General features: G+C 39.8%; 1 protein-coding gene across 5 annotated transcripts in view; it reads left to right on the forward strand.

The window, feature by feature from the left end:
• Positions 1 to 27,446, forward strand: part of NAV2 (neuron navigator 2) — a 266,799-nt gene that overhangs the window by 211,615 nt on the left and 27,738 nt on the right. For 3 of the 5 annotated variants that reach the window (XM_080405389.1, XM_080405385.1, XM_080405388.1), the window contains 10 exons: positions 4,035 to 4,326; positions 5,214 to 5,916; positions 9,928 to 10,395; positions 11,482 to 11,547; positions 12,799 to 12,843; positions 15,026 to 15,186; positions 17,357 to 17,545; positions 22,806 to 22,858; positions 24,948 to 24,971; positions 25,091 to 25,165. In XM_080405389.1, the coding sequence (XP_080261515.1) occupies positions 4,035 to 4,326; positions 5,214 to 5,916; positions 9,928 to 10,395; positions 11,482 to 11,547; positions 12,799 to 12,843; positions 15,026 to 15,186; positions 17,357 to 17,545; positions 22,806 to 22,858; positions 24,948 to 24,971; positions 25,091 to 25,165 (2,076 nt within the window). The remainder of the gene's footprint in view (positions 1 to 4,034; positions 4,327 to 5,213; positions 5,917 to 9,927; positions 10,396 to 11,481; positions 11,548 to 12,798; positions 12,844 to 15,025; positions 15,187 to 17,356; positions 17,546 to 22,805; positions 22,859 to 24,947; positions 24,972 to 25,090; positions 25,166 to 27,446) is intronic. The other 2 variants (XM_080405386.1, XM_080405387.1) reach the window with 2 other exon arrangements.

Below are 27,446 nucleotides of genomic sequence, written 5' to 3' on the forward strand. Positions count from 1 at the left end.
TTACTGTTTCAGCACTGTAATACTCTTGGGGGGAAAAAAAAACCAAACCAAAACCCAAAGAAAAAGGGAGACATGACTAAACATCAACTTAAGGAAAAAAAATAGAAACTCATTTGACTTCTATCTTCTGATGGATCTGATTCTTGGAAACACCTCTGAGAGATCAAAATCTGTGTTGATGAACTCCTCTTCCTCCTCCACAACTATTGCAGCATCCAAGAGGGTGCAGACATACAGCAGAAGAAAAGCAGCTGAAGCTTGTGCAGACAGTAGAGCACAGTCATTAGAAGAGGAAGCTGGGAGCCAAAACGTACCTGTTTTGTTTGCAGTTTTTTGATGTGTGTCTGTGACCTGCTTCTCTCCTCAGTTTCCATGGCTGACAATATTTATTGTAGCTACTACTATTATCTGCCAATTATTATCCGTGAAACACTTTGTTTTCATTTGAAAAGAATAGCCTAATCTTGTCAACCAAGGGAATGAAAATAGCTTGGAGTGATGGAACCATGCGTAGCTTGCAGGGTTGATTTTTTGCTGGCCAAAGTACTCCTCAGAGCTCATGGCACAGTGAACGCTGCCTATATGCCCTTTCCATCTTACCTGCAATATTGTATGGTGGCCTGTGCCCAGATTTGCGTTCCACTGGGTGGTGAGCCACAAAGGACTGGCAGACATCTGCAGAGGGACGTGGACTTTTCTTCCCAGGTGACCCACTGCTTTGGTTCTCCTGAATAGTAAGTGCTTAACTTTTAAGCTGCTGTGACTCTGCCACATCTCATTGAGTTGATACAGAAGTTGAATTTCAGATAAACAAAGAGGGAGCTTGAAGCTAATACATGTGCAGCTGGGAGTCCAGACAAATAATACAGCAACATCAAAGGGAGAGAGCCCTGCCATGTCAGTGTCTGCTGATAAAATCAGTTACTTGTGCAGAATCATCTCTGCAAAGGGAGAACACGTGGTTCAGTAGGAAAAAACTCGCTGCTAAGAAACTGATTTTCAGAGCTACCGAGTACCCTGCACTCCAGAAGCTGTCGTTTCTCCATCTTTGGGAAGCAGGACTTAAATAAATATGGTATTAACTGCATCCTCACAGACGTTAATAGTTGTAGCCCCTTTCTGTAACAGTGCTATGAAGGTGTTAGTGTTGGTTCTGAACAAGCTAGTGATGGGGACCAGAATTTGCGTTACCACGTTGCTCTGATGACGCCAAGTACCAGACCACTTCATGGCGCTGTACAACTTCTGGGGCCCTGATATTTTTCCCTTACATCGCACAGACGTAGACAAGTTACCTTTTACCCAGCGTTGCATGTAGTACACCTTTAAAGTCACATCATACACGTATTTTAATGAGAAATTAAGACCTGATGGACATTTGGAAATAAATTATTTAACTGATATAAGATGGAAGAGAGGAAGAGGACAAGTAATAAACTCGTTCGTGTAATACTAAAAAGACCAGGAGACAGAAAGGAAACAATTCCTTTAAACAGAAACAGCAGCATCTTTAAGCAGTTGGATGAAGACAATGTCTCAGTTTTGTTGAAGCAGAGGTGGGTTTTGTCTGTTCACAGCTTCATTAATAGATTTACAAGACCATCAGACTAAGTTAAGAAATGCTGGTTATCACTACTCCCAGCTACATCCCAGGGTGGCAGGCTTTGCTCCCAGCACACGCTCGCTAGGTCGTGCCATGACCTCCAGCCAGCAGCATTTCCACTTTCACCCTTCCAGGCAGGTGCAGTTTCAGCTGCAATCCCGAAGCCAGGTTTCACCATGTTTTGGTTTTGATTCCTTAGTCATGTTTCTGCTGTTCGGAGTGTTTACCATTAAACAGAAACATCTCTGGCCAGAGGGCTTCTAGGGTGGATGTGCGGCATTTCAAAAGCTACAGAAAAACTTTAGCCATGGGTGTACTAATGGAATGAAATGGAAGAGAGCGAAGAAAGAGGACTTACTGTAATGTTTTTCTCTCTGTTGAGACTGCATTATTCTTACAGATGTAAAGGAGGAGAAATAGAAGGTACAGGAATATTTTGTAGTCAGCTAAAACCAGAATAAGCCCTTTCCTCGCTCTTGAACACTAACAGTGTAAATACACAATTCCAGACAAGGTACTTGAAGCAAGATACTAATGAGAGCATGTGAGGCATGATGTTGAGGTGGCTTTGTTGGTCAATTATTTACTGCTTCTTGCATGTGCTCTCTTCCAAGATCTGTAAATGTAGAAGTTTAGAGAAACATGGGACATGGAAACAGTCACACTGTGAATTTATTGCACACCTACCGGCGGTCATAAGTAGAAAGGTAACCACCCTCAAGCCTTGCAGCCACGTGAAGAGAGTTAGAAAGCAGTGTTTCATTCAAGCCTACGCTGAGTTCCTGTCTTTGAATGGAGAGGCAAGGAAACAACATTTGCATAGCACGAGGAAAGTGCAAGAAGATAATGCCTAAATCTGTAATTCAGCAAATGCTTGTTAGTCTAATGACTCAATATGCAGACAAATAATTCAGGTCCTGACTATTTCACATGACTGAAGAAAGACCGTTGTGATGTGTAGCATCAGCTTACATATACTGATTGCTTAACTAGTTTTTCAGGCTTTAAAAATAAAATTAATTACAGTAAAAAGCAGAGGAAATGAAGCTGCAATTCCCCTGGATTCTTTAATATTAATGGTGTGATCTGGTAGGATGAGTGAAGTCACGAACTTGAAATATACTTTAGGAACGTAAAAATAAAGTACAGCATTTTGCTGAAAGCATCATATATGGTCATGTGTCCTTTCCTGTGCTGTGCTTTTCTGATTATCGGAAGGTAGTAAAAAGTTGTGAGCTTTATAATGCTTCGGGTTATTTAAAATAATTATCTTTTAAATGATATTGCCATTCAACTACTGCACGGTGCTGAGCACATTCATCTGCTGCTGAGGCTGCAGGGAACAGATCAACATGTTACCAAAATTTTCCAACCCTTCTTTGGGAGCTTCATGATCGAGGATTGAATTGTCAGTCGCTTTCATAGTACCATGATGGTTGGAGAGCACTTAAACTATAGTATTTTTATCTGGATGAAGATCAGATGTGTAGATATTTGTTGTTTGTGTCTGGTCACAAAATAGTTGGTTGTGGTTTACAAAATTTGTCTAAATTAATCAACAGCATTTGACAGAAGTCAGATTCTGCAAGAGTGATCATTAGCAATAGAAAATGCTATCATATAGGGAATATATATTGTTATATATATATCTCCTAATAGATTTACTTTAAGTGTTTCTGGGAATTTGGCAAAGACTTAATAATGAGAAAATTCTGTATCTGATGTTGGGCTTTGCAAAATTCTCCACAGAAGACTGATAGCACAATCAGTCTTGTGCAAAGAACAGGGAAAAAAACAGTAGGGAGAGTTGAACATCAATTAAGAAAGGAGGTAATTTCTGTATTTAAGTCAGTCTTGAATATTGTTAGAAGGCTGTTGGGGATTCATTTTCCTTCAGTTCTTGGGTATCCTTCTACTGTGTTAATTAGAATGAACAGCATTGCACATCTTCAAATGTGCTCAGAAAGCTGCCTCCTCGTGCTCTGGAGATCAGATTGCCAGACAAGAGGTAGGAAAGCAGCAAGAACAAAGGAAAACTGGGTTTGAAATGATTTTTGGCATTGCAGTAAAAGGGTTCATCAGAAATTTGAGATGGAGGATTATAAATGTCATGGAGCTGAATATGTCCTTTATAAATCAAGTGGGCTTTTTCATTGGTTTGGTTTTTTTGGGTTGTTTTGTTTTGTTTTTATTCTAAGGGGCATGGCTGTTATGTTCTTTGTATTTTTTCCCCTAGCATATTTTTTTAAAAAAAAGATGTCATTGCTGGGGTTCATTTCTTGCTGTGATGTTTCTTTAAGGCATGTTACATTTGTTGGTACTCAGAGATGACTGCTGAGTTGATTAATCAGTTTGATGGTTCTTGCTTATGAAGCTTCTTAAAAGAAGGGCTTGCTCTGAAGGTTATATTGCAATTCCTTATCTGTCCTAGACTGATGCAGAAAAGCATTCCCAGGTTGAGAGGAATTCCTTGTGGTCCAGTGATGAAGTCAAGAAATCGGATGGAGGATCTGATAGCGGCATAAAAATGGAGCCAGGATCTAAATGGAGGCGGAATCCCTCTGATGTGTCAGATGAATCTGATAAAAGTACTTCTGGTAGGAAGAACACTGTTATTTCACAGACGGGCTCCTGGCGACGGGGCATGTCAGCTCAGGTTGGCATTACCACACCAAGGACTAAACCTTCAACCACCTCAGGCACATTAAAGACACCTGGAACAGGTGAGAATTAGGTGTAAGATACAAACAAGCCCAAAAGTGTGTTCGGTATGAAAACAGTTTAAATACTTTCCAGAGGCAGAACCTGAACTTCAGGTAATCCTGTCTTTATTTTTAGGTATTGTTTTAACCTCTGCAGTATCCCGTATGTCCAGTTTTCTATTTCTGTCATTTGAAAATGCATATTTTGGATTAGTACATCGTGAAAGTTGTTTTCATGACAACTAAGACAAGCTATTAATTGAGCACAGTATTGCCATATGAAAAGAATGAATAATATAATTTCTGCTTTTGAACTCACGGTTAACTTTAAGAACATAACAGTATATGTGGTTAAGGTGATTTTTACTTACCCCCCGCCCCCATACTAAACCAGCATGTTAATTTATACTAATAGTTCTGGCTTTTCTTATAAATGTATCAGTGATTTTAGCACTTGCAGATGTGTGAATGAAAATTGATTGAATTTGTATAATCAAGTAATGTAAGTTAATACCTCTCTTATTTAGTCGTGTACACGATTGTACATGAAACAGTTGATGAATGCCTTTTAGGAAAATCATACTAATGGCCTAACACTACTTCTGTCTAATGACGAAGGATCGATCTGTGATAGCTACAGAGGGAAACATATTTTCTTGTCTGTCACTATTACATAAGACTGTTCTGCTTTTCATATTCTTGAGGGCAAACACACCACGTACTTTCTCTGGCAAGTCTGCATGTATAACTCATTAGAGTGGCATGTAAGTTCAGTGCAGACTAGATCATAACTTTTAACCACACTGTGGTGGCTAGCACGCTTTTGCTTTTCATGCTGCTTTGAGTTTCATCATTTGCTTGACGTTTTCAAGTCATTAAATATTAGAATTCTTTTTCTATTTTTGTAGGGAAAACTGATGACGCCAAGGTATCAGAAAAGGGTAGACTATCTCCTAAAGCTGGACATGTTAAACGTTCCCCATCAGATGCAGGACGCAGCAGTGGTGATGAATCCAAAAAGCTTCCCACAAGTAACTCTAGAACAACTGCTGCTAATGCTAATACATTTGGATTTAAGAAACAGAGCGGGTCAGCTGTAGGCATGACTATAATCACTGCCAGTGGGGCAACGATCACCAGTAGATCGGCTACCTTGGGAAAAATCCCAAAGTCATCTGGACTCATGGGTAGGACCACTGGTCGGAAGACTAGTGTTGATGGCTCTCAGAACCAGGATGATGGCTACTTAGCACTTAGTGCCCGAACTAATCTTCAGTATCGTAGTTTGCCCCGGCCCAGTAAGTCCAGTAGCAGAAGTGGAGCTGGGAATAGATCTAGCACAAGTAGCATAGACTCCAACATAAGCAGCAAGTCAGCTGGGCTGCCTGTCCCTAAAATGAGAGAGCCGGCCAAGGTAATCCTTGGAAACTCTCTGACAGGATTAGTCAATCAGACAGATAAAGAGAAAGGGATTTCGTCTGACAACGAAAGCGTGGCCTCATGTAATTCTGTTAAAGTGAACCCTGCATCACAGACTGCTTCTAGCGGAGCTCAGAATTCTCACCAGCAAGGAGCCAAGTACCCCGATGTGGCCTCTCCCACTTTGCGCAGGTAGGCAACAAATTCGTTGATTGTGCAATGATGTTAGTCGGAGCTGAATGATCAGGACTCTTCAAGCCAGGCCTGGCTGGGTTTTGTGGAGCACTTACTATTTAGTGTCCTACATCAAAGTCATTGTATTTACATTTAATTTCACCTAAACAGGTTGGCCAGTGTTGTAAATGCTCAGTACCTCCAGCAACAGCAGCAAAAAATTAACATTTGGAAAAAAAACAACTGTCTGGCAGAAAGTTTGGCAATTGTGCTATGAGTCTTTGTTACAAAAATCATACCTGGAGGCTTTATCCATGCAGATATCACAGGAATAAGAGTTTTCTTATCTGAAGGTTACTGAAGAGTTCTTTCACCAATGTATTTGTAACAAAACTGGAAATACTCCAATGGTGGATCAAATTATAAATTGACAATAGGAGCGTTATTCCAGATTCTCATGATCATAATGGTATGGTTTGACCTGCCATGCTTAGATTCACGTGCCTAACCCAAACCGACATTTCAGATGCGTGGATTAGGCCAGCGTGGTGTGAGATTCAACATCAGGTTATTCACCTGTGTAGAAGAACCCTGAGTAAAGGTACCGTCTAAGATGGGTTGAATTTTCTTATTTGAGTAATATTTTTTTAAAACAAAAATCTTATCTGTCTTCTCTTTCTCCACAAGTACCACACACATTATTTTAACATTAACATCAAGTTGGTCAGGAATTAATTTGTCGATGCATGTGCATCAAAGCCTCGATATTGGTGAAAGGTTCTGTTAATATTATTTTTCAATTGAATTTGACATTGAGTAGCTTGTCTGTTTCAAGTTGCAGTGTTTTGCATTTCATTTGTCTTGACGCCCATAATACCCATACAGTTATGCTGCATCATCCTGCTTCCAGTGACGTGAGAAAGCCACATTCCATCTGAAGCACCAGTGCAAGCATAATGGCTGTGATGGCAGCTTAGGCTAACGCTGTAAAGAGCTGTGAAGTGTTTCTTAGATGGGTGGTTTTATTTGAAGAGCCTGTGTGACCATAATTCAGACTACTTCCTTTATTTTATTCCTGGTTATCATTAGATGAGCTATGTCCTTTAGAACATAGAATTTTCCTCAATGGCTACTTAAAAACTCCAACAGACCTTTCGTATCTGTAGTATACCCCATGAGAAATACAGGGTTTCAGTGTTGCAAGCCTCAGGCACATAAATCTTGACTTTTCATCGTTTATTTATTTATTTTTACTAGAAAGCCACATTGCTGGCTATGTAGTTGAAATATTACATTAGAAATACATGGACATTCAAAGAGAAGACCCTGAGGCTCAATTTAACTATTCTGTTATTCGATGTACAATTTCGCTCTTGAATTTTCACCAGACTGTCTAAATTATCATGTATTGAAATGCATCGGAGTTGAATTGGGCCCTGTCTGCTTATTACTGATTTTTAGACTGACGAGAAAGAAGATTTTGAGCTTAATTTTCATAGTCAGTTGGGATGAGTTGCACATGTTTTTTTGCATGTTTCCTCTTGGCCCTGTAATTTTTAAATATTGAATAATAACTTAGAATCCATACCTTTGTACAGATTTATGATACAGATTTATGATGATCATTTTATAATGATACAGATTTATCTGTAAGTCTACGAATATATGTAACTTTTATGTTGTCATAAACAGTGAGATTTTGTAATTCTGCTATGAAGGCCATCCCTGTCTCTGTTCTCTCAGTATTGCCTTTAACTCCAGTTGTATGTAACTGGCCTGTCCCTTAAGTGAAGCCATCATTTATCTTGATATATTTTACTATTAAATGGGGCCTTCATGCTCTGCAGTATATAATATGCTCCCTTTCTGTTGATGGGAGACATGCATGACCCAAGAGCCAGCTCAGATACATCAATCTCTTGTCAGTAATAGTAGATAGGAGTAAACAGATGTCCTCCCTCATGGGGTATGTCCTTCCTTGTCCTTCCTCGTGGGGTATGTCCTTCCAGAATTAATCTCTGTGTTGATGTGACTGTCTTGCTGGGCTGGATTTTCCTGGACTGAGAGGTGTGCTCCCCAGACCACATCCTCTTCTGAAGGCGCTTGTTGGAAGGTTGTGGTTCAACCAGACGCTGCCTTTAGCGTTTCTGTTTGTGCCAGTGCAGCATCCTTTCAGTTGTATTAGAGGTGCTGTGAAACAGTTTGGGGAAGACTGCAGAGCTTAAAAACAGCTTGTAAAACTGTTGGGTGGGATTGTTTTAAGCCCTGGGATCCTGCCTCTAAGAGTGCAGCTCCCCCAGTACAACTGAAGAGGTGGTATGCAATGGCACAGGAGCAGGGATACCCTAAGGTGGTGTTGCTGCTGAAGGCCATGTGTCATTGCAGTACAGTTTGCCATTTTCCTTCGTCCTTGCTCTAATAACATTAACTAAGTAAAAGCTAGACCCTAAATTCTCTCAGTCTCTGTAGGAATGGGTTTTATCATTCAGTCTGACTTATCTAAGTGAGTGTTTCCTAATCAGCAAGGTGTGGTGTCCATATGAACCAAGTTTGCCAGGTCTGTGCCTGTTTGTGAATATCTGTCTGCACCAGGTGCTGAGAGGATCATGGCACAGAGCAGTGCTGGATTATGACCTAGATGCAGATGAGCATCTTAGCCTGGTCCAGCAGTGTTGTCCAGGTGCTTTGTGGCAAGTGTGCAACAGCAGCCATCCAGCCGAGCTGTGTTCCAGGCATCTTGCACAGGTACACTGGAGCTGCAGGTAGCACCTGCACCATCACCACAGTGCTTCTCAGCATCACTGGGCTTAACCACACGCGTGCCGTAGGGTGCCCAGCTATATTACACAGTCTGTGTTTCTGGGAAGTGTTGGACAAAGTGACTTAGTGTGCATGTGTTGTACAACCAACCTGGACATACTCAGAAGCAGAGGAAGTTCTGGTTGGTGCATACCCACCCGTAAGTCTTCAGGAACTCTTGCACAGAAGCGCTGTAGTCCTCTATTCTGCGGACTACAGTCCGATAGATACCTGCTTTGAAAGGTTTCATCCCCAATACTCCACACTGTTGGTAAGAAAAAAGCAAATCCATATAGGCATGTGTGAGGAAAACTAGGGTTCCAAAGGCAGTTGCAGGAGCTTAGTGGCAGAAACAGAAGCAATTTTGGGGTGGATGTTAGAAGCTAGACTTTAAAGATATTTTTTCGTAATTTTGAGGATCAGTTTTAGGATGATTGAGAGTCTAGTTTTAGGTATGTTTATTTCTAAAACACTTCTGCACTTCTGAGAACTTCCCAGGTGACTGTTAATGGGGGAACTGAAGTGCCTTCCTTGATGGCAGTGCATTGGCATCAGAGGCAACAGTGAGGCAAACTGGAGATGCTGCAGTCATCCTCCTCCAGCTGTGCTTTTGTATCCCCTCCCATGCACTAGTTCTGGCACTCAGCTAGTCTTTTACTGAGCCAGTTCTAGGTGCCAAAGCAGGTAAAATCTCATTTTACAGTAAAAGAAAAAGAAGTAGTTTCCAGCCAGCTTGGCTCCTGAAATGAGACAAACCTGTATTTGATATCAGTAGATACTTTTCCTGTTACATCCCAGCAAATGCTGCTTCTGTGCGGAGCATTTGGTGGTTTGCAAAGAATTTACCCAGACAACAAGCTTTCAACCTCTAATATCCCATCCTTTGGATTAATCAATGCAGTACTTCTCTGTTATCCTTTTTCCTTAAGGAGCAGAAGATGGTATGGCTGTATTGTAGTTCTGTTAAGCTGTCATTTAGCTTTATGAAAGTAGCACTTGCTGATTCAGAGAAGACACACCTAAGATAGATTGGAAGTTATCGTTACTGTCTTGGGCTTTATTGAAGGAGGAGTGAACACAAGGAGATTCATGAAATTTATAGTTGTGTATGTCTAATCTAGGATCATTTACTTAATGCTGGTTTTCTGAAGATATGTATGGTCTAGATATGAAACACCCTTGCACTTAATATTCCATTTTATGGATCTTTCATGTTGTCTTTTTTTACAGACTTTTTGGTGGCAAGCCTAGTAAACAAGTTCCCATCACAACAGTTGAAAATATGAAAAATTCAGTAGTCATCTCCAATCCTCACGCTACTATGAACCAGCAGGGTAATCTTGATTCACCATCTGGCAGTGGTATGCTGAGCAGTGGGGGCAGCAGTCCTCTGTATAGTAAAAACCCAGATATGAACCAATCTCCACTAGCTTCTAGTCCCAGTTCAGCACATTCAGCTCCTTCGAACAGCTTAACTTGGGGTACCAACGCGAGTAGCTCTTCTGCTGTTAGCAAGGATGGCATTGGATATCAGTCTGTCAGCAGTCTTCATACCAGCTGTGAATCCATTGATATCTCTCTGAGCAGTGGAGGTGGGCTGAGCCATAACTCCTCCAGTGGCTTGATTCCAGCCTCTAAAGATGATTCTCTGACTCCCTTTGTCCGAACCAACAGTGTTAAGACTACGTTGTCTGAAAGGTTAGTGGGTTTTTTCCTCTCGTTTCCATATGTTTGTATATATCTCAAATGTGAATGAAGTGCTGGCAGCAGTAACTGACGCTGCAGGTATAAATCAAGTTGTGCTTCTGGCAAGATAAGACTGGATAATACTGCTACATAGAAAATATTACTAGAACAGACAAAGAAGCCATTCCAGGCAAGGAGCCCAGTTCAGAGCAGGAGGATGGGTTCAGGTGAGTTTTTTAATTTGCTATGGTAGCCAGCGTGGCAACTTCTCTCGCTACTATATTATACCTAATATTTGAATTTGGCATCATATATTATGCTTCCAGAGATCTCCGGTTAGTTGATCTGATAGTGATACTCCAAAAGACCTCCATCATTATACCATTTTGATTTGAGAAGCCAACTGTTTCCTGTTAAAATTCTCATCGATAACATTTGACAAGTGTTTAAACTGGAGGTCATGCTGAAAAGAGAAGTCCCTGTCTCAGCCACTTGATCCCTTCTTGGCCTCTCCCTGCCGCCTTGTCCCATCTCCAGCTGCTCCTGACAATGTTTAGGTACAGGCATTCCTGTGAATGCTTTGTGCGCCTGCCTGGGAGGTGGATCCAACTGAAGAATGATCACCCGAATTGTGTTTCGGTCACCTGAATTGTGTTTCAGACCGGTCAGTTCCCCAGCTCCTTACACGATGAGCTTCGTCGGTATCTGTGTGGACAGAGTAGGAGCTGGGGACAGGCTGAGTGGGGGCGAGGGAATGGGGCTGCTTTTTCAGTGTCAGAGCTGCATTAACGGCACGTTGAGCTAACCTCGGGATAAACCAGACAATGACTTGCAGTGCATGGTCTCCGAGTGACCTTTTGCAGTAGGCTGCAGTACCCTTGCAAGCTTTTGAAATCAGCTACATCCTGATGTGCAATTATGTAGTCAGGAGGCAAAATGTTTGTAGTTGCATCTCAATGGAGAAAATTAGCATTGAATATAATGTTCTGACAGTTTGGGTTTCTGTTTGTGTTTTATTGTAACTCCTTTTTGTTCTCTCCTCTTTTCATTCTAATGTTCCTTCTCTTGTTTTCTGTCTTGTTGGACTGATTCTTCTAGCCCTCTTTCTTCCCCTGCTGCTAGCCCCAAATTCTGCCGAAATACTTTGCCCAGGAGACAGGACAGGTAATGCTGTCTCAGGACAGGAGTACGCACAAGGCCGTAGGTTTTGTTGCCCATCTCAGTGAAGCAAATTGTTTTGTGACAAACTGTGCTCAGTTGAGTCCTCTGCTGTGTTCATCGTTCAGGTGTGAACTGACACAAAGACATGCCAGTGAGAGTCCCCTCAAACACCCCATCATTCCACCTAAATCAATCTGGAGAATGGCATACAGCAGAGTTGGCATGTTTTTGGTGTTGTTCTTGTTACTGGGAACGTCTTTTGGTTTGTGGGGGTATTTTTTCCTCCCCCTTCATTTCTTTGCCAAAGGCAATTTGAAAACCTTGCCATTTTTTTCTACCAATCTAAACTCTCACTAGCATTTCAGCATTCCTCTGGCATGCTGCTTTCCCCACTGCCTTTCAGGCCTGTCCTTTTTGTCGTGAAGTCCCCGTGTCATTCAGTGTCGTCAGTCTTTTATTGCAGTTTGGCTCATGAGTGTTTTGCAGGGACTTGGGTACATCCATCCTTGTAAAGGCAAATGCTAAAGTTAGGAAAAGGTGACCCAAATCGAAACATTCTAGCTCACTTTTGCTCGCCGCTGTAATTTTAATCAGTCCCATGCTGTAACTTCTAGCTGTAAAGATTGTCATTAAATTAATTTATTTAAGCACATGGATATTGTCTTTAAAAACGAATTAACAGACTCTGCGCAGTTACAAGTTCATCCGTTGTAAAAACAGAAACTCGAATATATGAGTTTTGGACAACTAATAGGTTCCTTTTACTTCACTAAGGGAATTTAAGCTAAGGTTTGAAAATTTGAACAGTCTGGGCTCAATACTTTTACTGATGCACATTGCAGCTGCCTAGCAGTAATTAGCTGCATTCCCTAAATGGTGTCTGCTGAAAGAAATGACGGCAAGGTTGGACTTGAAGATTCTCATCAGTTTTCACAAATAGTCTGCCTCGCGCCTGCTGAGAAGCATATTTTTAAGCATTCATTGGACGTTTAAAGAGCCATTTGTTTTTTTTCACTGTGGGTAGGAGAAATAGCAAAATCACATTGTGAGCAGATGAGATTCATTGGCATGGTACCAGATGCATGTTTGTGCAAATCCACACCTGGGTAAGGAGGTTTTTGCATGTTTCTGTAGGAAGGGCTCAGCACCTTTTCCTCTGAAAAGGTGATGCAGATGTTTGTCCGTCCTTCGTCCTGATCTTATTCCTTCCCTTTTGTTCTTCTCTGAAGTTCTTTTCTTTTAACTTTTCTGCAGCGACCCACATCTTGATAGGAACACTTTGCCTAAGAAGGGACTCAGGTATTGGTGTTTCCACACAGTTTAACAGCTTTTGTTGTGGCTTTGGAGTTTGCTTTGTGTTTCTGTTGTGGCTGGTGGTGATGGTCTCAGTTTGCAAGAGGTGGCAACAATATTGTTTCTTTCTTTCTTTCTTTCTTTCTCTCTTTCTTTAATCCTCTAAAGCGGCCATTGACCACTGTGGTTTTTTTTTTTTTCATTCAGTGGCTTCTCTGCTTGAGCAGGAACTGTGGCTTTTGCTGGCTGAATTGCTGAAAAGCATCTCATAAACCACCACTGGGCTTGACTTGAAAACAATAATTTTGCAGCTTCTATGGCTATTACATGGAATGACTTGAGATCATTTTCACCCCGGGAACCTTGGTGTTGATAGGCAAATAGAAGAGATTTCCAATATCATGCCAAACCTTTTAGGACGAGATTGGGCATATTAATTTGAAAAAATATTTTTTTTTGCAGAATATCTAAATATATAGGGCTCTTAGAGATGATTTCTACTCCTCTAGGAAAGAACAAAACAATCCCCAAACTAACTCTTGGCAATTGTCGTCTTATACATTTTCTGTATCTGTAAAGCTGTGATTTTTATAAATAAAAAAACTGCACTGAAAAAGATTTTTCCATTGATACAAGCAATTCTAGCAAGATCGTCAACATTAGTGTATTAATTAAATGCTGTAAGTATTACAGAATCTACAGAAGATATCTTAGACAATTTAGATAAAAAATTGCGTAATGGTTCTGGGACCACTGAGTCACTGCCTTGAAGTTGCAGCTGCAATTTATTCTGTGCTATAGACAATGTTCTTCACAGCAGCCTTGGCCCATGAAGCTGAGAGCCAAAAGCCTTTCTTAAAATGGCACTTTGTTTAAAATGTTTCTGTGGTTCTCAAGCATGTCTCTAATAAATATAGATTTTCTTTTATGACTGAAACATTTAAGTGCTGAAGAGGTAGGTATTAAAGCTGCAAAAATAATAATAAAAAAGAAATCCTTAGTGTGTTAAAGTAAAATGACTGTTTGAAGCCCCTTTCTTAATAAACTGATACATGTGCAAAGTTTAAGAGATGCAGATAGTCAGAGTCTGTTGCTTAAGTGTTGAAGCCTAAGCAGAAGAATGAATGTATTTTTTGAAAGCAGTGTGAGTATTTGCAACATTAGTTGTTGTAGTGTTCACATAGATCTAGAAGTCTCAATAAGTGATATCTTACTGCAGAGCATTTATTTGGAGGGAATCTAACTAAGTAGATAATATTGGCTAATAATGGGCTCCACGTGTTTAGTTTTTGGAATGAGAACCAGTAACAGAAAAAGCAGATGGCATAAGACAAACACTGAAATCCATCAGCAGACAAGTGTTTCCATGATGCTGTTTCTGTCGATACCTGTACCCTATCATGTATTTCACATAACCCCTGTGGTAACATTCCTATTTTTCAGGCATATACAGGAGCAGGTTTAAAACTTTGCTTAAGCTGAAGCCAGCGGGTGTTTTGCCAGTGGTGTTGGCATAGACAACATTTCCACTATTTTCTGTGCCCACAGAAAAGGCGAAACATAGTCTTCTTTATGATGATTTAATGCTATTAGTTTTGAACTAAATGGGATAAACCTCCACAGGCCTCTATATTAATGTCTGTGGAATATGAGTTATTGGGTCACAACTCGTTGAAAAATCTGATAATGGCTGTGTTGACTTGAATTTAGTTATAATATGACAAAAAGCTAGCTAAGCGTAGCCATGCACCAAAACATTAAAATAGTGATGGAATTTTGGCATAACCTAAGGAAAGGAAAGGATTTCCAGAGTATGGTTTTATGTTTAAGTTGTACATACGTAATACACACTATATTTTATGCTACAGTGTTACAGTGCTCGAGTTCTGTCTGTAGCTTTTTAGTCACTACTAGTTTGGCTGTTACTGTGGGAGGTTTTTTCCCCATACAGAGGTGGAATGAATTAGGAACAGCTTAGAACAGCTTGGAGTAGCTCCTTAAATCAGAATTGTGTTGGGTTTATCTAATTTTAATCCTTAAATTTCATACGAGTCTTATTCCATCTTTCTTTCCTTCTCTCCCTTCCCAAGTCTTGTGATATTTCGTGGTTGGTTTGGGGGCTTTTTTGAATTTATTTATTTTAAATAACTGTCAAAGTTCATTTTGAAAAAACTGTTTGTTTTTGCAGGTATACTCCATCCTCCCAACTCCGTAATCAGGAAGATGCAAAAGAATGGCTACGGTCCCATTCAGCAGGAGGACTTCAGGATACTGCTGGCAATTCTCCATTTTCATCTGGATCCAGCATAACATCACCCTCTGGAACCAGATTTAACTTCTCACAGCTTGGTGAATAATTACCCGTTTAAATAATCACAGCAATACAGTGTGTGTCTTAAAAATAGCATATTACACAATATGATTTTCTTTCAGCAGCTCCAAGTCCCACATTCAGCTTCAGGAAGCACTTTCACTGAAATGAGTGTGACTAATTAGCATTATTATCTTGTATGCCCAAAGGTGGCATACTTGCAGTAACTCTTTGAAAATACTTCTCTGGGAGTAATCAGATGCCTTAATATAAATTGTGAACTCTTCAGCAGAGCTATTTGTTAGTATCACACATTGGTGTGCTTAAAGGACTTAAATCTTAAAATTAAGAGTTGCCTACCTGTTTAGTAATACCACTTAAAATCCAAGCATATCACTTACTACATGTGCCAGTTTCATCAGTGTAAGATATTTTATCTTTGTATGTATGCGCAGGTGGCTTGTTGGGAAATCGCAGAAAGCACAGTCTGAAATAATATGTAAAAGTCAGAGTCATTTAAAGTCAGAAAAAATGCCATTCCTTCACTGAACTACATTGATAGAAGTAAACACTTCTTAAATGAAGGAAACGATAAAAGTTGATGGACAGGATCAATAAAACATTGCAGGTCTTAGTTGGCCATATCAGCAGTTGAAATAACCTAATTCAAAGTGCCAGCAGACCTCATCTCTGGTGTGCTCGTTAAATATTTCTTAGTTGCCTTTGCCATTTGTTTAAGTAGGGAAATCAATCTTAACAGTATATATATATTGTCTTTAAGTTCAGTGACTTTTGGAAAATACTATGTAAGCCAGACATTTTCTTTTTGACTTTGAAGCCCTCCGTCTTTTCTAGAATGATAAAAAAATGCTCTACAAGACAGTTAAGCCTATACTTGTGCACTTCTTGTGTTGTGTGAATTTGCAGCAGCTTACGCAGTCGCTTATTTCTAGTGCAGTTTTTGAGTTGCAGCAGTGGTATTTTTGAGCCTTTCTTTAAGTATGCTGAAAAAACCCAGATTAAATAAACAGCTTTAAATAAACCGACACTTAACAGAATTTCAGCTGAACGTACACACAGTGTAATTACATTGCCAACAGCTAACAGACTGTCATGAAAGTTCATGAAAGTACTTCAATGGTCAAAAGGAAAAAAAAAGGTTACAATAGGCTTATGAAGTTTATGAAGTTAACTCTTTATGGAGAATTTTGAGGATTATTTACATTATTAAGCTTCAAAAGCTGTTTGGTCACAAGCAATTAACAAAAAAGTAAGAATAAGATATTTTTATGTATTCTTAAGGAAAGAGCTTGCAGAGACGGGGTCAAGAGGGATCACTGCATTTAATTTAATTTAATTAATTAAATTTAATTTAATAGCAAATGTTGATATGAAAGTTGAGCACCTTTAAACTGAGTTATGGTATCTTCTGCCAATAGTCCGTATCAGTTGATGGTGTATGTAGCAACAGGCACTGACAGTACACCAAGAGGAACCTGCCAGTTGAACAGCAATTTTGTTGTTCTCTTTTTTTTTTGCCGCAAATCAACTTGTTCTTAGTAAATAGCAGGTATAATTTTAGCACAGCAGTTCTTCAAGAAAATGTGAAACTGGAGTAAACATTTTGTACTCTAAACACTGGCTGGAAGAGTCTTGGCTTTTGAGGCAGAATTTATATTTTATAATTCTTAGGACTTCATGGTAGAAGGAAACGATTCTGAAATACATAACTATTAGGAAACCAAAGCTCTTAAAATTCGTGACTTAAATACACAGAATAATATAATTTGTTGAGAGCTTTGAAGGAGGCAGTTCATAAGGCCTTTTCTATATAGGCAAAATACTAGTTTAAATTCCTTCGGGCACTTCAGTCCTTTCTGAGTTCTGTTTTGACTGTTCCAAATTAAGTGATGGTTAATTAGTTCATGCCTACAAGGTGTTAGTGAATTGACTGAGCTTGTCTGTAGAAGCATAGGCATATCACTCAGTGCTTAAAATGACTTTATTTACTTGAGTTTTCTTATTCACTAGCTTAATTTGCATACCTTATATTTGAGTTCATTGAATTTAGGAAAACAGTGAAGCCTGGAGAGGACAACATAAAAATTTTGTGTCTTAAAAAAATACTTTTTTTGGTAGTTGCACAAAAATTAGGTATGACGTTTTGTGGTCACGCAAATAAATAGGTGTTTATTCTTTGCTTTATAGCAAGCCCAACCACAGCAGCCCAGATGAGTCTGTCGAACCCAACTATGCTGCGGACCCACAGCCTTTCCAATGCAGATGGTCCTTATGACCCCTACAGTGATACGCGCTTCAGGAACAGCTCAATGTCCCTGGACGAGAAAAGCAGAACAATGAGCCGGTCTGGCTCTTTCCGCGATGGCTTTGAAGAAGGTCAGTAAAGCATGTGATGGTGCTGGAGATGATCAGATGATGTTCACACATAAACCTGATAGGAATTTGGTACTTTTCAGTTCAGCATAGTGGTCATTTCAGAGCACAGTTCTCTCTGTGTGGAGCTCTCAGATAAGACTCTTAGATAAGACTTTAGTCCTAGTCATCGTTGTTCTGATGATATTCATTCAGTGTTTCTTCTGGCAAGACATAGGAAAGCATGCAAGACATAGGAAAGCATGCAAGTGTTGTACCTAGACGATCACTGTTCAAGAAGATGTTTAAACGCATCATGTGCTTCATTTTTAGTGATCTCAGTTCTTCTGAACCTGGACCTCCACACTTCTGTTGTGGTATAAATAATTGATATCAGCCAGACTGTTGTTTCTATCCTGGTTAATTTTCCCAGCATTTAATCTGTATTCAAATGTCTTTACTTTTTATTTCTGCCGAATAGCCTGGGTTGATATCACACAGCTTCTACAGAAGGTACCTATGTAGTTCTTCAAAATATCTAGGCCCTTCTTTTTAATTCCTCATCATCTTTTCAAATATGTAGTCATACCTAATAAAAGAAACCTGTGTAAATGTAAGAAGAAAAAGTCATTTACCTATAAATAAACGTTCCATTTGGTTGCTGCTGATGAAGTGACCTTACGGCTGGAGTGGCTATATGAGCACAAGCTAAAACCCTCAAGCATGGCGCATTGGGAATTCGAGCACAGGGTGAGCTCTGGGAGCAGTTCGTGGGAAGATCATAGGAAGCTCTTTCAGCAGTAGCTCTTTGAGTCTGAAATCTCCTTTCTGGCAAGGATTGGGAGCTTGGTTGGCTATGAAATACTTTATCGCTGCAGGTCACACAAGCTCTTGCCAGTTTGCTTCCTCCACTGCTGCAGACCTGCCCTTAGCATTTAATACCAGTATACTTAGCAGCATATAATACCAGTGCCCCGTTGCTGCTGCTCCCCTAGAGCCCAGCGTGCGTGGAAGCCACCCTCAAGTACTTGTAGAGGCCTTTAAGAGCCACAAGGTGCCTTCTGGAGATACTGGTTAGCCCATCAATTTTCTGCCATTGGAAGAGGTAGAAAATGTGTATTGACTATGGCTTCAGAAAGATTCAGGGCTAATTCATTATTGAATGTAGTCAATCCATTACATTTAATTGTATTTGAGAGCCCCATGGCTGAGGATCTTCATTAGAGGTTGAAAATCATTAGAATAATGCTGTAGGGCTGAAAACAGTGTCGTTGCAGGAGTTAACCTCTCTTGGTGCCGTGCTCTCCGAAAGCTAGGTGGTGAACAGTCAAAGACTGCCAGATACTTAAGTCAGGTGATCTCCATTCTGTGATGAACTGTCCTGCTCTAACTAAAGAGTTCCTTAATATAATCTGTGAAGGAATTTAAATAACTGCACCTGTGTTATACTTAAATGATTTACTGAAAGGGCTATTACAGCAAAACTTAATCAGGTTTTATTGAAGACATCCTCAAAAAGATTGTAACTGTAGTCTTTTAAAGTGCACTTAAGATGGCAACAAATCCATTTGGGCATGGGGGAGGTTTAACTATCTTTTATAATTCAGAAATTCTTGTCCAGGAGAGAGGCTAGTTTGGAAGAATGTTTCATAAGTATTACATGTTTGAGGACAAACCATTTTAAAGGAAAGGATAGGAAAAAGGAAGAGTTAGATGAAATGTTCTACAAAGTGCTTTTCCTTCATTTAAAAAAAGTAATAAAAACTAAGTCCAAGAAAAATTTACCAAGTTATGGACTTGAAAGCAGTGGAAAAGTATCACTTTTGTACGCAAGGAAGGAATTTGACCCTAAGTGGACTTGCTGAAGAAGTGCCTTTTAGATTTTCCTAAATTTTTGGTACCTAAAAAGATAATAATATTTTACCAGATGGGATGAATATTTAGATTAGGTCTCTGTATTTTTGTGTTCAGGTTAAGGTGTTGTGCCGCTTCTTTGGCCATACAGAAGGCAGGGATAACCTGCTTATTAGCTCCTGCTTATTTCTCAGCGAGTCACAAGTTACAAGTGAGCAGCAAGGTGTTCTGAATGGGGCATATGTGTTCAGACCTGTGGATCTATAGATATTCACCTTCACCTTGAAAGACTAGATCAAAAAGTAATCTAGAAATTAATGAACAAATTGATTTTATGTAATCAGCCAATGTCAAATGAAGCATAAATCCAGGTCTTAAGCGAAGCTCACCAACCTACTTATTAGCACATAAGATTGTAAGACATTTGTTTCTTATCAGCTTCAGCAGGGCTAGGAAAAGCCTTTTTCTATTTTGTCTCTGGAGTGTGAAGTACAGTCATGTTCTGGCACAGCACAGCATGTAGGTCAGAATGTTAGCCAGCCTTGCAGTACATAATGCTTTTGATAGGAACGGTTTCAGGGCTGGGGAGATGCCAGCAGGAGCAGTCTCCAAATTATCTAGAACTTCAGGGGAAAAACCAGCCTAAAATGTAAGTGGTCTCTGGGCTATCCAGTGGCCCCGCTTCCCTGGTCATCGGTCTTCCCAGGAGCTGTGCTGCCACTGGCTCCACCGTGAGACTTCGACCTCCTGGAGAGGAAGGAATTAAATTCATTGTCATCAGGATATAAATTTTTATTCCTTTTTGTGCTACTGACTGCAATACCTGTTGTTCTTTCTACTCTTTGGACAGTTAATCACAGCTAGACCATTTCTTTTCTAACATTAAAAATGATACATGCTTGCATATGCATTTATAGTGCTTTAAAATACTAGCCCCGGAACAATTTGGGTTTGTAGCCTGCATGCAGATGCATGTTAACTGCAAAAAACAGGAATCACATCAAGAGCATAACTGCCTTCAGGCTTCTAATTAAATAGCCTTAAAGTAGCCATCTGCAGATACTTTAAAATGAAATTGCACAAAAATATTAACTCCTTAGTTGTCCTGGAAATCAGAAATCTCAAGTCATATACACATTGAAACGATGCAGTGGTAGTGTTTTACAAGGCAAGAGTATGATTCCCAGAGTTACGTGTTCTTTCCCTGTTTTCATTTTGAGCTTGCTTTCCTCTTTTAAAGCCCCAATATGATCTTAAAAATTCCAGTTGATGCTAACTCAAAAATGCGCATGTCCCAGTCCAGTGTAAGATCTGTTTCTTCTCTGGCCAGTTGGTATGGTTGCTTTTTTGAATACATCTCTGTTAGTAAAAACTGCACAAATGAAGAATATAGAGAGGCAAGCCAGAAAATAATATTGTGTTCTCTGTGTGAGTCCATTGGTGGCCCTGCACAATATTGCCTATGCTTTGGGCTTTCCATCCTTAAAAAGGCAGTCCGAAGGGTAAAATGCAGGTAAAAAGAAAAACAATTAGGAGATCTTAAGTGCATAACATCTGTTACATGAAGAGGGTTGAAATAGCTTAGGAATCTTCGGCTTGGAAAATTGATGACTGAAGGGTGATAATATATAATTTAGTGCATTATAAAGAGGTTAGTTATCCATCACCTCTCATATCACAGGGTTGTGGAGACACGCAAGGAACTTACTGACTGATTCAGCAGCAGAATGAGATTTCTAAACACAAGAGGAGATTTTTGTTACAGGCAAATGTGTTGGTAGATTCAGAAGCAGTTAAGCAAGTTAATGGTAGAGACATCACGGTGACTAAAAAATAATGGGCTGACTGCAGTTTCCATCTCAGGAATTTCCATCTCTGCTGATTCCCAGCAGATGCAAAGGTCTACCCAGGGAAAAATCACTGGTTATCTGCTGCCTCCTTGCATTCTTTTCCATAAACATGCACTGTGGTTGCAGCCAGCGATGGAGCACACGATTAGACAGACCCTGGGTCTGACTCACGCTGCTTAATTTTATGTACTTAATACAGTACAGTCCTTAACATCTAACTATAAAGATCACTTTAATTGAAAATATGATTAACCAGAAAAAGCAAATGGCTGTGAGGTTTTTTTACTTTCTTGTGGGTTTTTTAAATAGTCTTAAACTCCTCCAGAAGCCAACTTAGACTTTGTTTACTTCTTATTCCAGCCTTGCCTTAGGATATAATGTCAGTGGGAAAGCAGAGCCCATTTATTATGAATGTAGGAGAATTGCAGTAGGTAATTAGAGCAAAATGGCAGTTTCTCTAAACTTTTTTTTTGGCTGCAGGATTTACATGAAAGAAAAAGTGATTTAACACAATTTCATATGATTTGTATGAAGTTACCTGAAGTTTGAATGAAAGTTTCAGTTTAAATGTATCTTTTTCCTAAAAATAAAAGTAAAGGAAAGGTAATTTTGCATGTTGCAGTAGCAGAAAGAATAGCTTTAGGTAGTTGGTTTTTTTAATAGCATGATCAAAAGTAAAATATGTTACACGTAAATCCTAACACACCAGGGTGATGGTGACAGCCTTGAGAACAACAATGTATATGTATATCTTTACTGGATATATATTTAAATGCAAAAACTGCTTGAAACGGATTCTTTTCCAGAAGAAGTTTTATAGCTATGTTTTCACTCCAGTAATTTTCCTATGAGAGAATGAACTTTGCCTTGTTAAAGAAATGTCATTGCTTTAAAGAAAGACCAAAAAGCCCTGCAGGGACAGGGAATGTTCAGCTCCTCCATTCCCGTGATACAGCTCCCTTGTAGTCAACAGAAGGAAGATACAGCTAAATTCAGAGGACACTTCAGAGCTCCAAAATTAGAAAACGGTTTGTGCCCTGGGTGCTCCACGTGTTCTCCTGGAGCATCTGGTTGCATACTGGAGCCTGGGTATTGTGGTCATCTTGGGACATCTCCATCTCGGTCTGCTGCCTAAACAAAACAACCCGACCCCTCAATCTATCTAAAATTGATGATGAAGTACTTAAATTTACTTTTGTCATCTCTTCTGCATTTCAGTTCGTGTTTTTTTTTAATCTTGAGTGAGACCTTTTGCAAGAGTCTTAAGATAAGCTGTCCAGAGAAATACTTTTTTCTGAACAAATCTTCATCAAAACTTCTAATCCTCTTGACCATACCTCATTTTCCCAAAGAACAAGGATTAAAACAGCTTTACCAAATCAATATGGGTTCTATTACCTAGCCATGCATTCTTCAAACTGTACATTATTGGTACAATAATATAATTAAGTTTATGATGGATGATGAAATTCATGGAAGTATTTCTTCAGTAGGCTGGTTGTTGGCAGTGGATGATCTATGATGATCCCACTGTGTGTTTACTGTGTTTATATTCACTGTGTTTATTTTCTTTCCTTTAGTGCATGGTTCTTCTCTCTCTTTGGTATCCAGTACATCATCTATTTATTCAACAGTGAGTATAATGAAATGAACAATTTGGGTTTACTGATCAAAATTATTGAACTGACTGGTCTTACTGTGCTAATTATTTTTGCCATTCAAGGGGGAAGGGAAAAAAAGCACTTTTTATTTGGTTATGTTCTGAATACTAGCAACAAAAGAAATTTTTACGTTCATAGAGATGTCTGTGGATATTTAGCAGTGTATTCATTAAACACAGACATCAGTGGCCTAGAAGCAGCAGTTTATTTTCTGAGTCAGTATTTTACAACTACACTAAACAAGTTTTGCCTCAAAAGACCTTGGTAGATTTGAACATTACCTACAGCATCCCAGAATTTCCTGGATAAAGTCATTCCAGCCTTGTATTAATGATTTCCTACTAAAGAATTTTTGAGTAGGTTTTTTAATGAACAGACTTTAATAATTCTAGAGAAGCCATTTGTTCACTCTACCAGTAATATTTTCTCCAAAAGTATGTATTTTTGGGGGTTATCTGATCCTAAAATAAAGCTTTACTGGAGTTTGAAAATACGGGGCGGGTGGGGTGGGGAGGCGGTGGTGGCAGTTAATTGCATGTTGCATTTGCTTATTTTCTTCTGATAGCCTCACAGAGCATTTTCCATTTAAACCAACACTGTGGAAGACATTGTAAGGCTCTACCTGTGCTGTACTGGGAGGTGAGGTGGCTGCAACGTGCAGACCCCATCTCACCTAGCTCTCCTCTAGCTCGGGGGGGGGGGTGGGGGTGTGCAGCAGCTCGGGGGGGGGGGTGTGTGTGCAGCAGGCTCCAGCCCAGAAGTGTTTGGCACTGATGGTTCATTCCCAGTGGCTTTGCTGCTGTTAATATCCAAGCTAGCCAGATTAAAGGTGGCTCGTGTATTCCTTGGATGATCTGGTCACGCTTCTGGGCGTTTCTTAAAGCACAACCTTTTTAAAAAACATTGCACAATAAATTCTTCTGAAATACGTGTTAATTGAACAGGATCTTCTATTTCAAATTCTTGTGCAAGTATGATGCATCTTCACGCTTACCACACATCCCCAGCTGAAAGAAGCGTGTGTGATACCAGAGTACATGGAAGGCCTTGTACAACTGGCTATGAAGTCTGTCAAGACAGCGTAGTGTTACTTAGCGTTATTTCACATACACGTTTCACTGTCAGGCAGCTACACGTGTAACATTCCCTTAAGACCTTGATAACAATTTGAAGATACCACCTTTCATTATTGACCTCGCCTCAAACAAGGCTCATAGGAAGCCAAAACAGATAATGTATTGGAAGGATGGAAACCAGGTCTTTTCCTCTGGGCTGTTGTTCATAACCATGAGAGCCACAAGGAGAGCGCTCAGCAGCTGCTGTCTAAGCTTCTGGTTTATGTGCTTGCTGCCCAGGCACAAGTGGCTCTTAGTAGCGTGGTTTGATGGGTATAATTTTCATGGGGGCTGGTAGTGGACATGTTTACGTAACGACAGTGGAGTGTGTAACTTTCTACCATGTACTTCTTTCTAGCTGATAACTGTGGTTAGAAAGAAGCCATGGTAGCCACAGTTTTACCATGCAGACCACAACGGGTGGTCAGTACATCCACTTTGCATCCTTGGATAACTAGCGGTGTGTCCTCAGTTTTTCATCACTACAGTGCCTAGGCAGCACTCAAGTGAGAGCAATTTTTTTTTTCCCACATCACTTTGGAATGCAAAAATATCATCTCAGTCATGGGAGGAAGGGAATTGCCTAGGATCAGCCATGTTCTGTGGCAGGCCTGGCTCTTCAGAGCCTCAGGCAGGCCCTTGGGACCAGAGCTGGGGCTTCACCCTTCCGCAGCGCAGAGCAGAGGTGTGCTGGCTGGGGCTGTGACGTGGAGCCCAGACGCCTTCTGTGGGGAGAAGCACTGTACAAGCAGCCTGCCTGCTTTTTCCTGAAGGGTAAATAAATGAGGAAAATATCTTAGATTCAATATGGATGTGAGAATCCAAAATAAGGAATTCACATTCGAGTTCTTGAAACACAAAAAAGAGTACTGAACTGTTTTATAAATTTGTCAGGCTGGTTGTGCTGTAGTATCCTTATGTATTTTCCTCTATTTTTATTTTATAGCCTGAAGAGAAGTGCCAGTCAGAGGTAAGAACACATCATGTTTGACAGGCATTACTGTTCTGTCAAGACACTCTGCATTTCATGTCTTGCTATTTTATTTCTCCATGTTACGGTGCAGTAAAGTGCTCTCTTAAAATATGTAGATTCGCAAGCTACGAAGAGAGTTGGATGCATCCCAAGAAAAAGTGTCAGCTCTGACAACTCAGTTGACTGCCAATGTGAGTACAACTCTGAGAACAAACACTAATAGGGAATGCATTTAATGCACCAATTAACACCCCAGTTTTTCTAGGTGACAAAAAGATTTCAGGTGTATGACATAGGGTTTGCGTTACCTGTGTGTTTAGAAAAATAACTGCATGCATGTGGGACCTTTCCAAAAATAGCATCCTCTGTCCTTCTGAATTGTCTTCTGCCTTTCTTTAACTACTGAATGATAATATTCATTTGGCTTTATATACATGTAAACCATCTTCAGATCTGAGGAAATCATTGAAGGACAGGGTCTTTTTTTATGAAGAGCGTCTTACTTTGACATTTAGGTGGGAGGAGGTTATAACTGGTAGGAATAAAAGTCGGTAGAAATGTGGCTTGAAACGCATTATATTTTGCTGTTGCATAAAGATGTTGGCTAATGGTGTGAAAGGTAGTAGTAGCATAAGGGGCTCTGAGAACTAATTTCAAGTTATGCCTAAAGAGTAGAAATACCTGATTTTTAACCAATGTAGACAATACTTCTGCTTGTTTCCTCTGAGGAATTTGATGGATAAGTAATAAGTAAGACGCTTGGGAAAAAAAAAAGATTTGGAAGCCAGGAGGTGTTGAAGCAACACTGTGTGTGACCCTGAGCAAGTTTATTTATGCATTCTGTGCTGTAGTCACAGATAGCAGAAACCTGCAAAACAGGAGCTTGCTAGAAAAATAAGCAATTCTAGAGTAAATAAGCTACAAATGACTAGTCATCAAATCGGATCATACTGACATCCTGGTTTGTGGGAATGAATAAACATCGGAACACATGCTACTGAAGAGGGCATTGCTGTCCCTCAGTTCTCTGAATAGGTGGAACAGGAAACTTGGCACAGTAAAGGGCAGCTTCCACCTGAGGCCTAACACCCATCACAAGAAGAATTCAATGGGAAATCTACTGTGGTGTTCACAGAACATCACAGAAGCGGGCTTCCAAAATGGAAAGGGAAAACCAAGAACACCGTTAACAGAGAAGTCAAATAAAAGAGCTTTGACTGCATGTATCCAATCAGTCACTTTCCCAAGAGTAAAAGAAAAAAATTTCCAAAGAAGAATCTTCCAAAAATTAAATCTTATGTTTGCCGTTCAAATATAAAAGGGACTGGATACGTTAGTTGGTTTTCATCCAGAAGCCTTTTTTACACAGGAGAAAGCAGGACCAGACTCTCTTGCATACTTTTTTTTATCGTGTTGTTTAATAACCCAGCTTGTGTCCTTCAAACAAAAGACTTGTCAGCTGTGCGACTCCTCCAGCTCTGCCACAGTTTTGTTGCATTCACCTACACATGATGCTAACATGCAGCAGGCTGCCACTCGGCGTGGAGGTAGCAGCCCAACTCCAAGAGCAGTGAGTAGCACAGGCTACTCCCCAGCTGCTGTTAATTTGCCCAAATACTTGCATCGTTACTACCACTATCTTTGCAAGGAATACTTTTTAACATATGCTGCTGTACATCTTCGTTTATTTGGGGGTCTTTTTGTCATTTATTATTTTGATAATACACCATTTTTTGCTTCATTCGCTTTGCTAACATTTTGTAGGGTTTTTTATTCATGCTATTTAAACTTCTTAGACTTGGACCTGCCCCTTATTTCTCCAGAAATTAGCAACAGCCTGCTGCAGAGATGTTGCTAGAGCTGTCCTAGTAACTTAATTCAGCATCTATCCACCTCTTTTCAGAGAACATGCTCTTTTTCCATGTAAAAAAACAGGTCTGTTTTAAAGAAAAGGTTAAGACTGATAAATGCTGTTTGTTAAAACACTGCCTTATGGATATTTCCTTTACACATAATTCTTTTTTTAATAAAATGCTTTTAAGTTGGTTAGTTTGAATTCATCTCTTTAATTTACTATTTTTTTTCCTGAATTTTCCTGTATAGACACTGCAGCTTTTGATGCTTCTCAGGCCATCAGGGGCAAAAATTTGAAAAGATTTTGCTCCAACCAGGAAGTGAAGATAACTCTTTTCCATAGCTTACTGAACAATTTCCAGAGAGGAATAATTTCAAGGTGCCTGATCTGGTTTTGAAAGAGCAAGTTTTCCTTAAGGTTCAGGTCAAAGCATTAGGGGTTTGTATCCCGTTATTAATTCATGAGGTCCGGCTTGCCCATTTATCTTTAGCTTTTGCAAAATATTGCTGAGGATTCATGAATACCAGTTTTGTTGTTCCCTGTTCATCCTCCCCAACAGAGGCTTTGCAGCCTGTGTTTTTAAAATAAATATTTAGCTTTTCATACATGTGTAGCGT

This window comes from Falco punctatus, assembly GCF_963210335.1.
Source record: "Falco punctatus genome assembly, chromosome: 10".
Taxonomy (NCBI): domain Eukaryota; kingdom Metazoa; phylum Chordata; class Aves; order Falconiformes; family Falconidae; genus Falco; species Falco punctatus.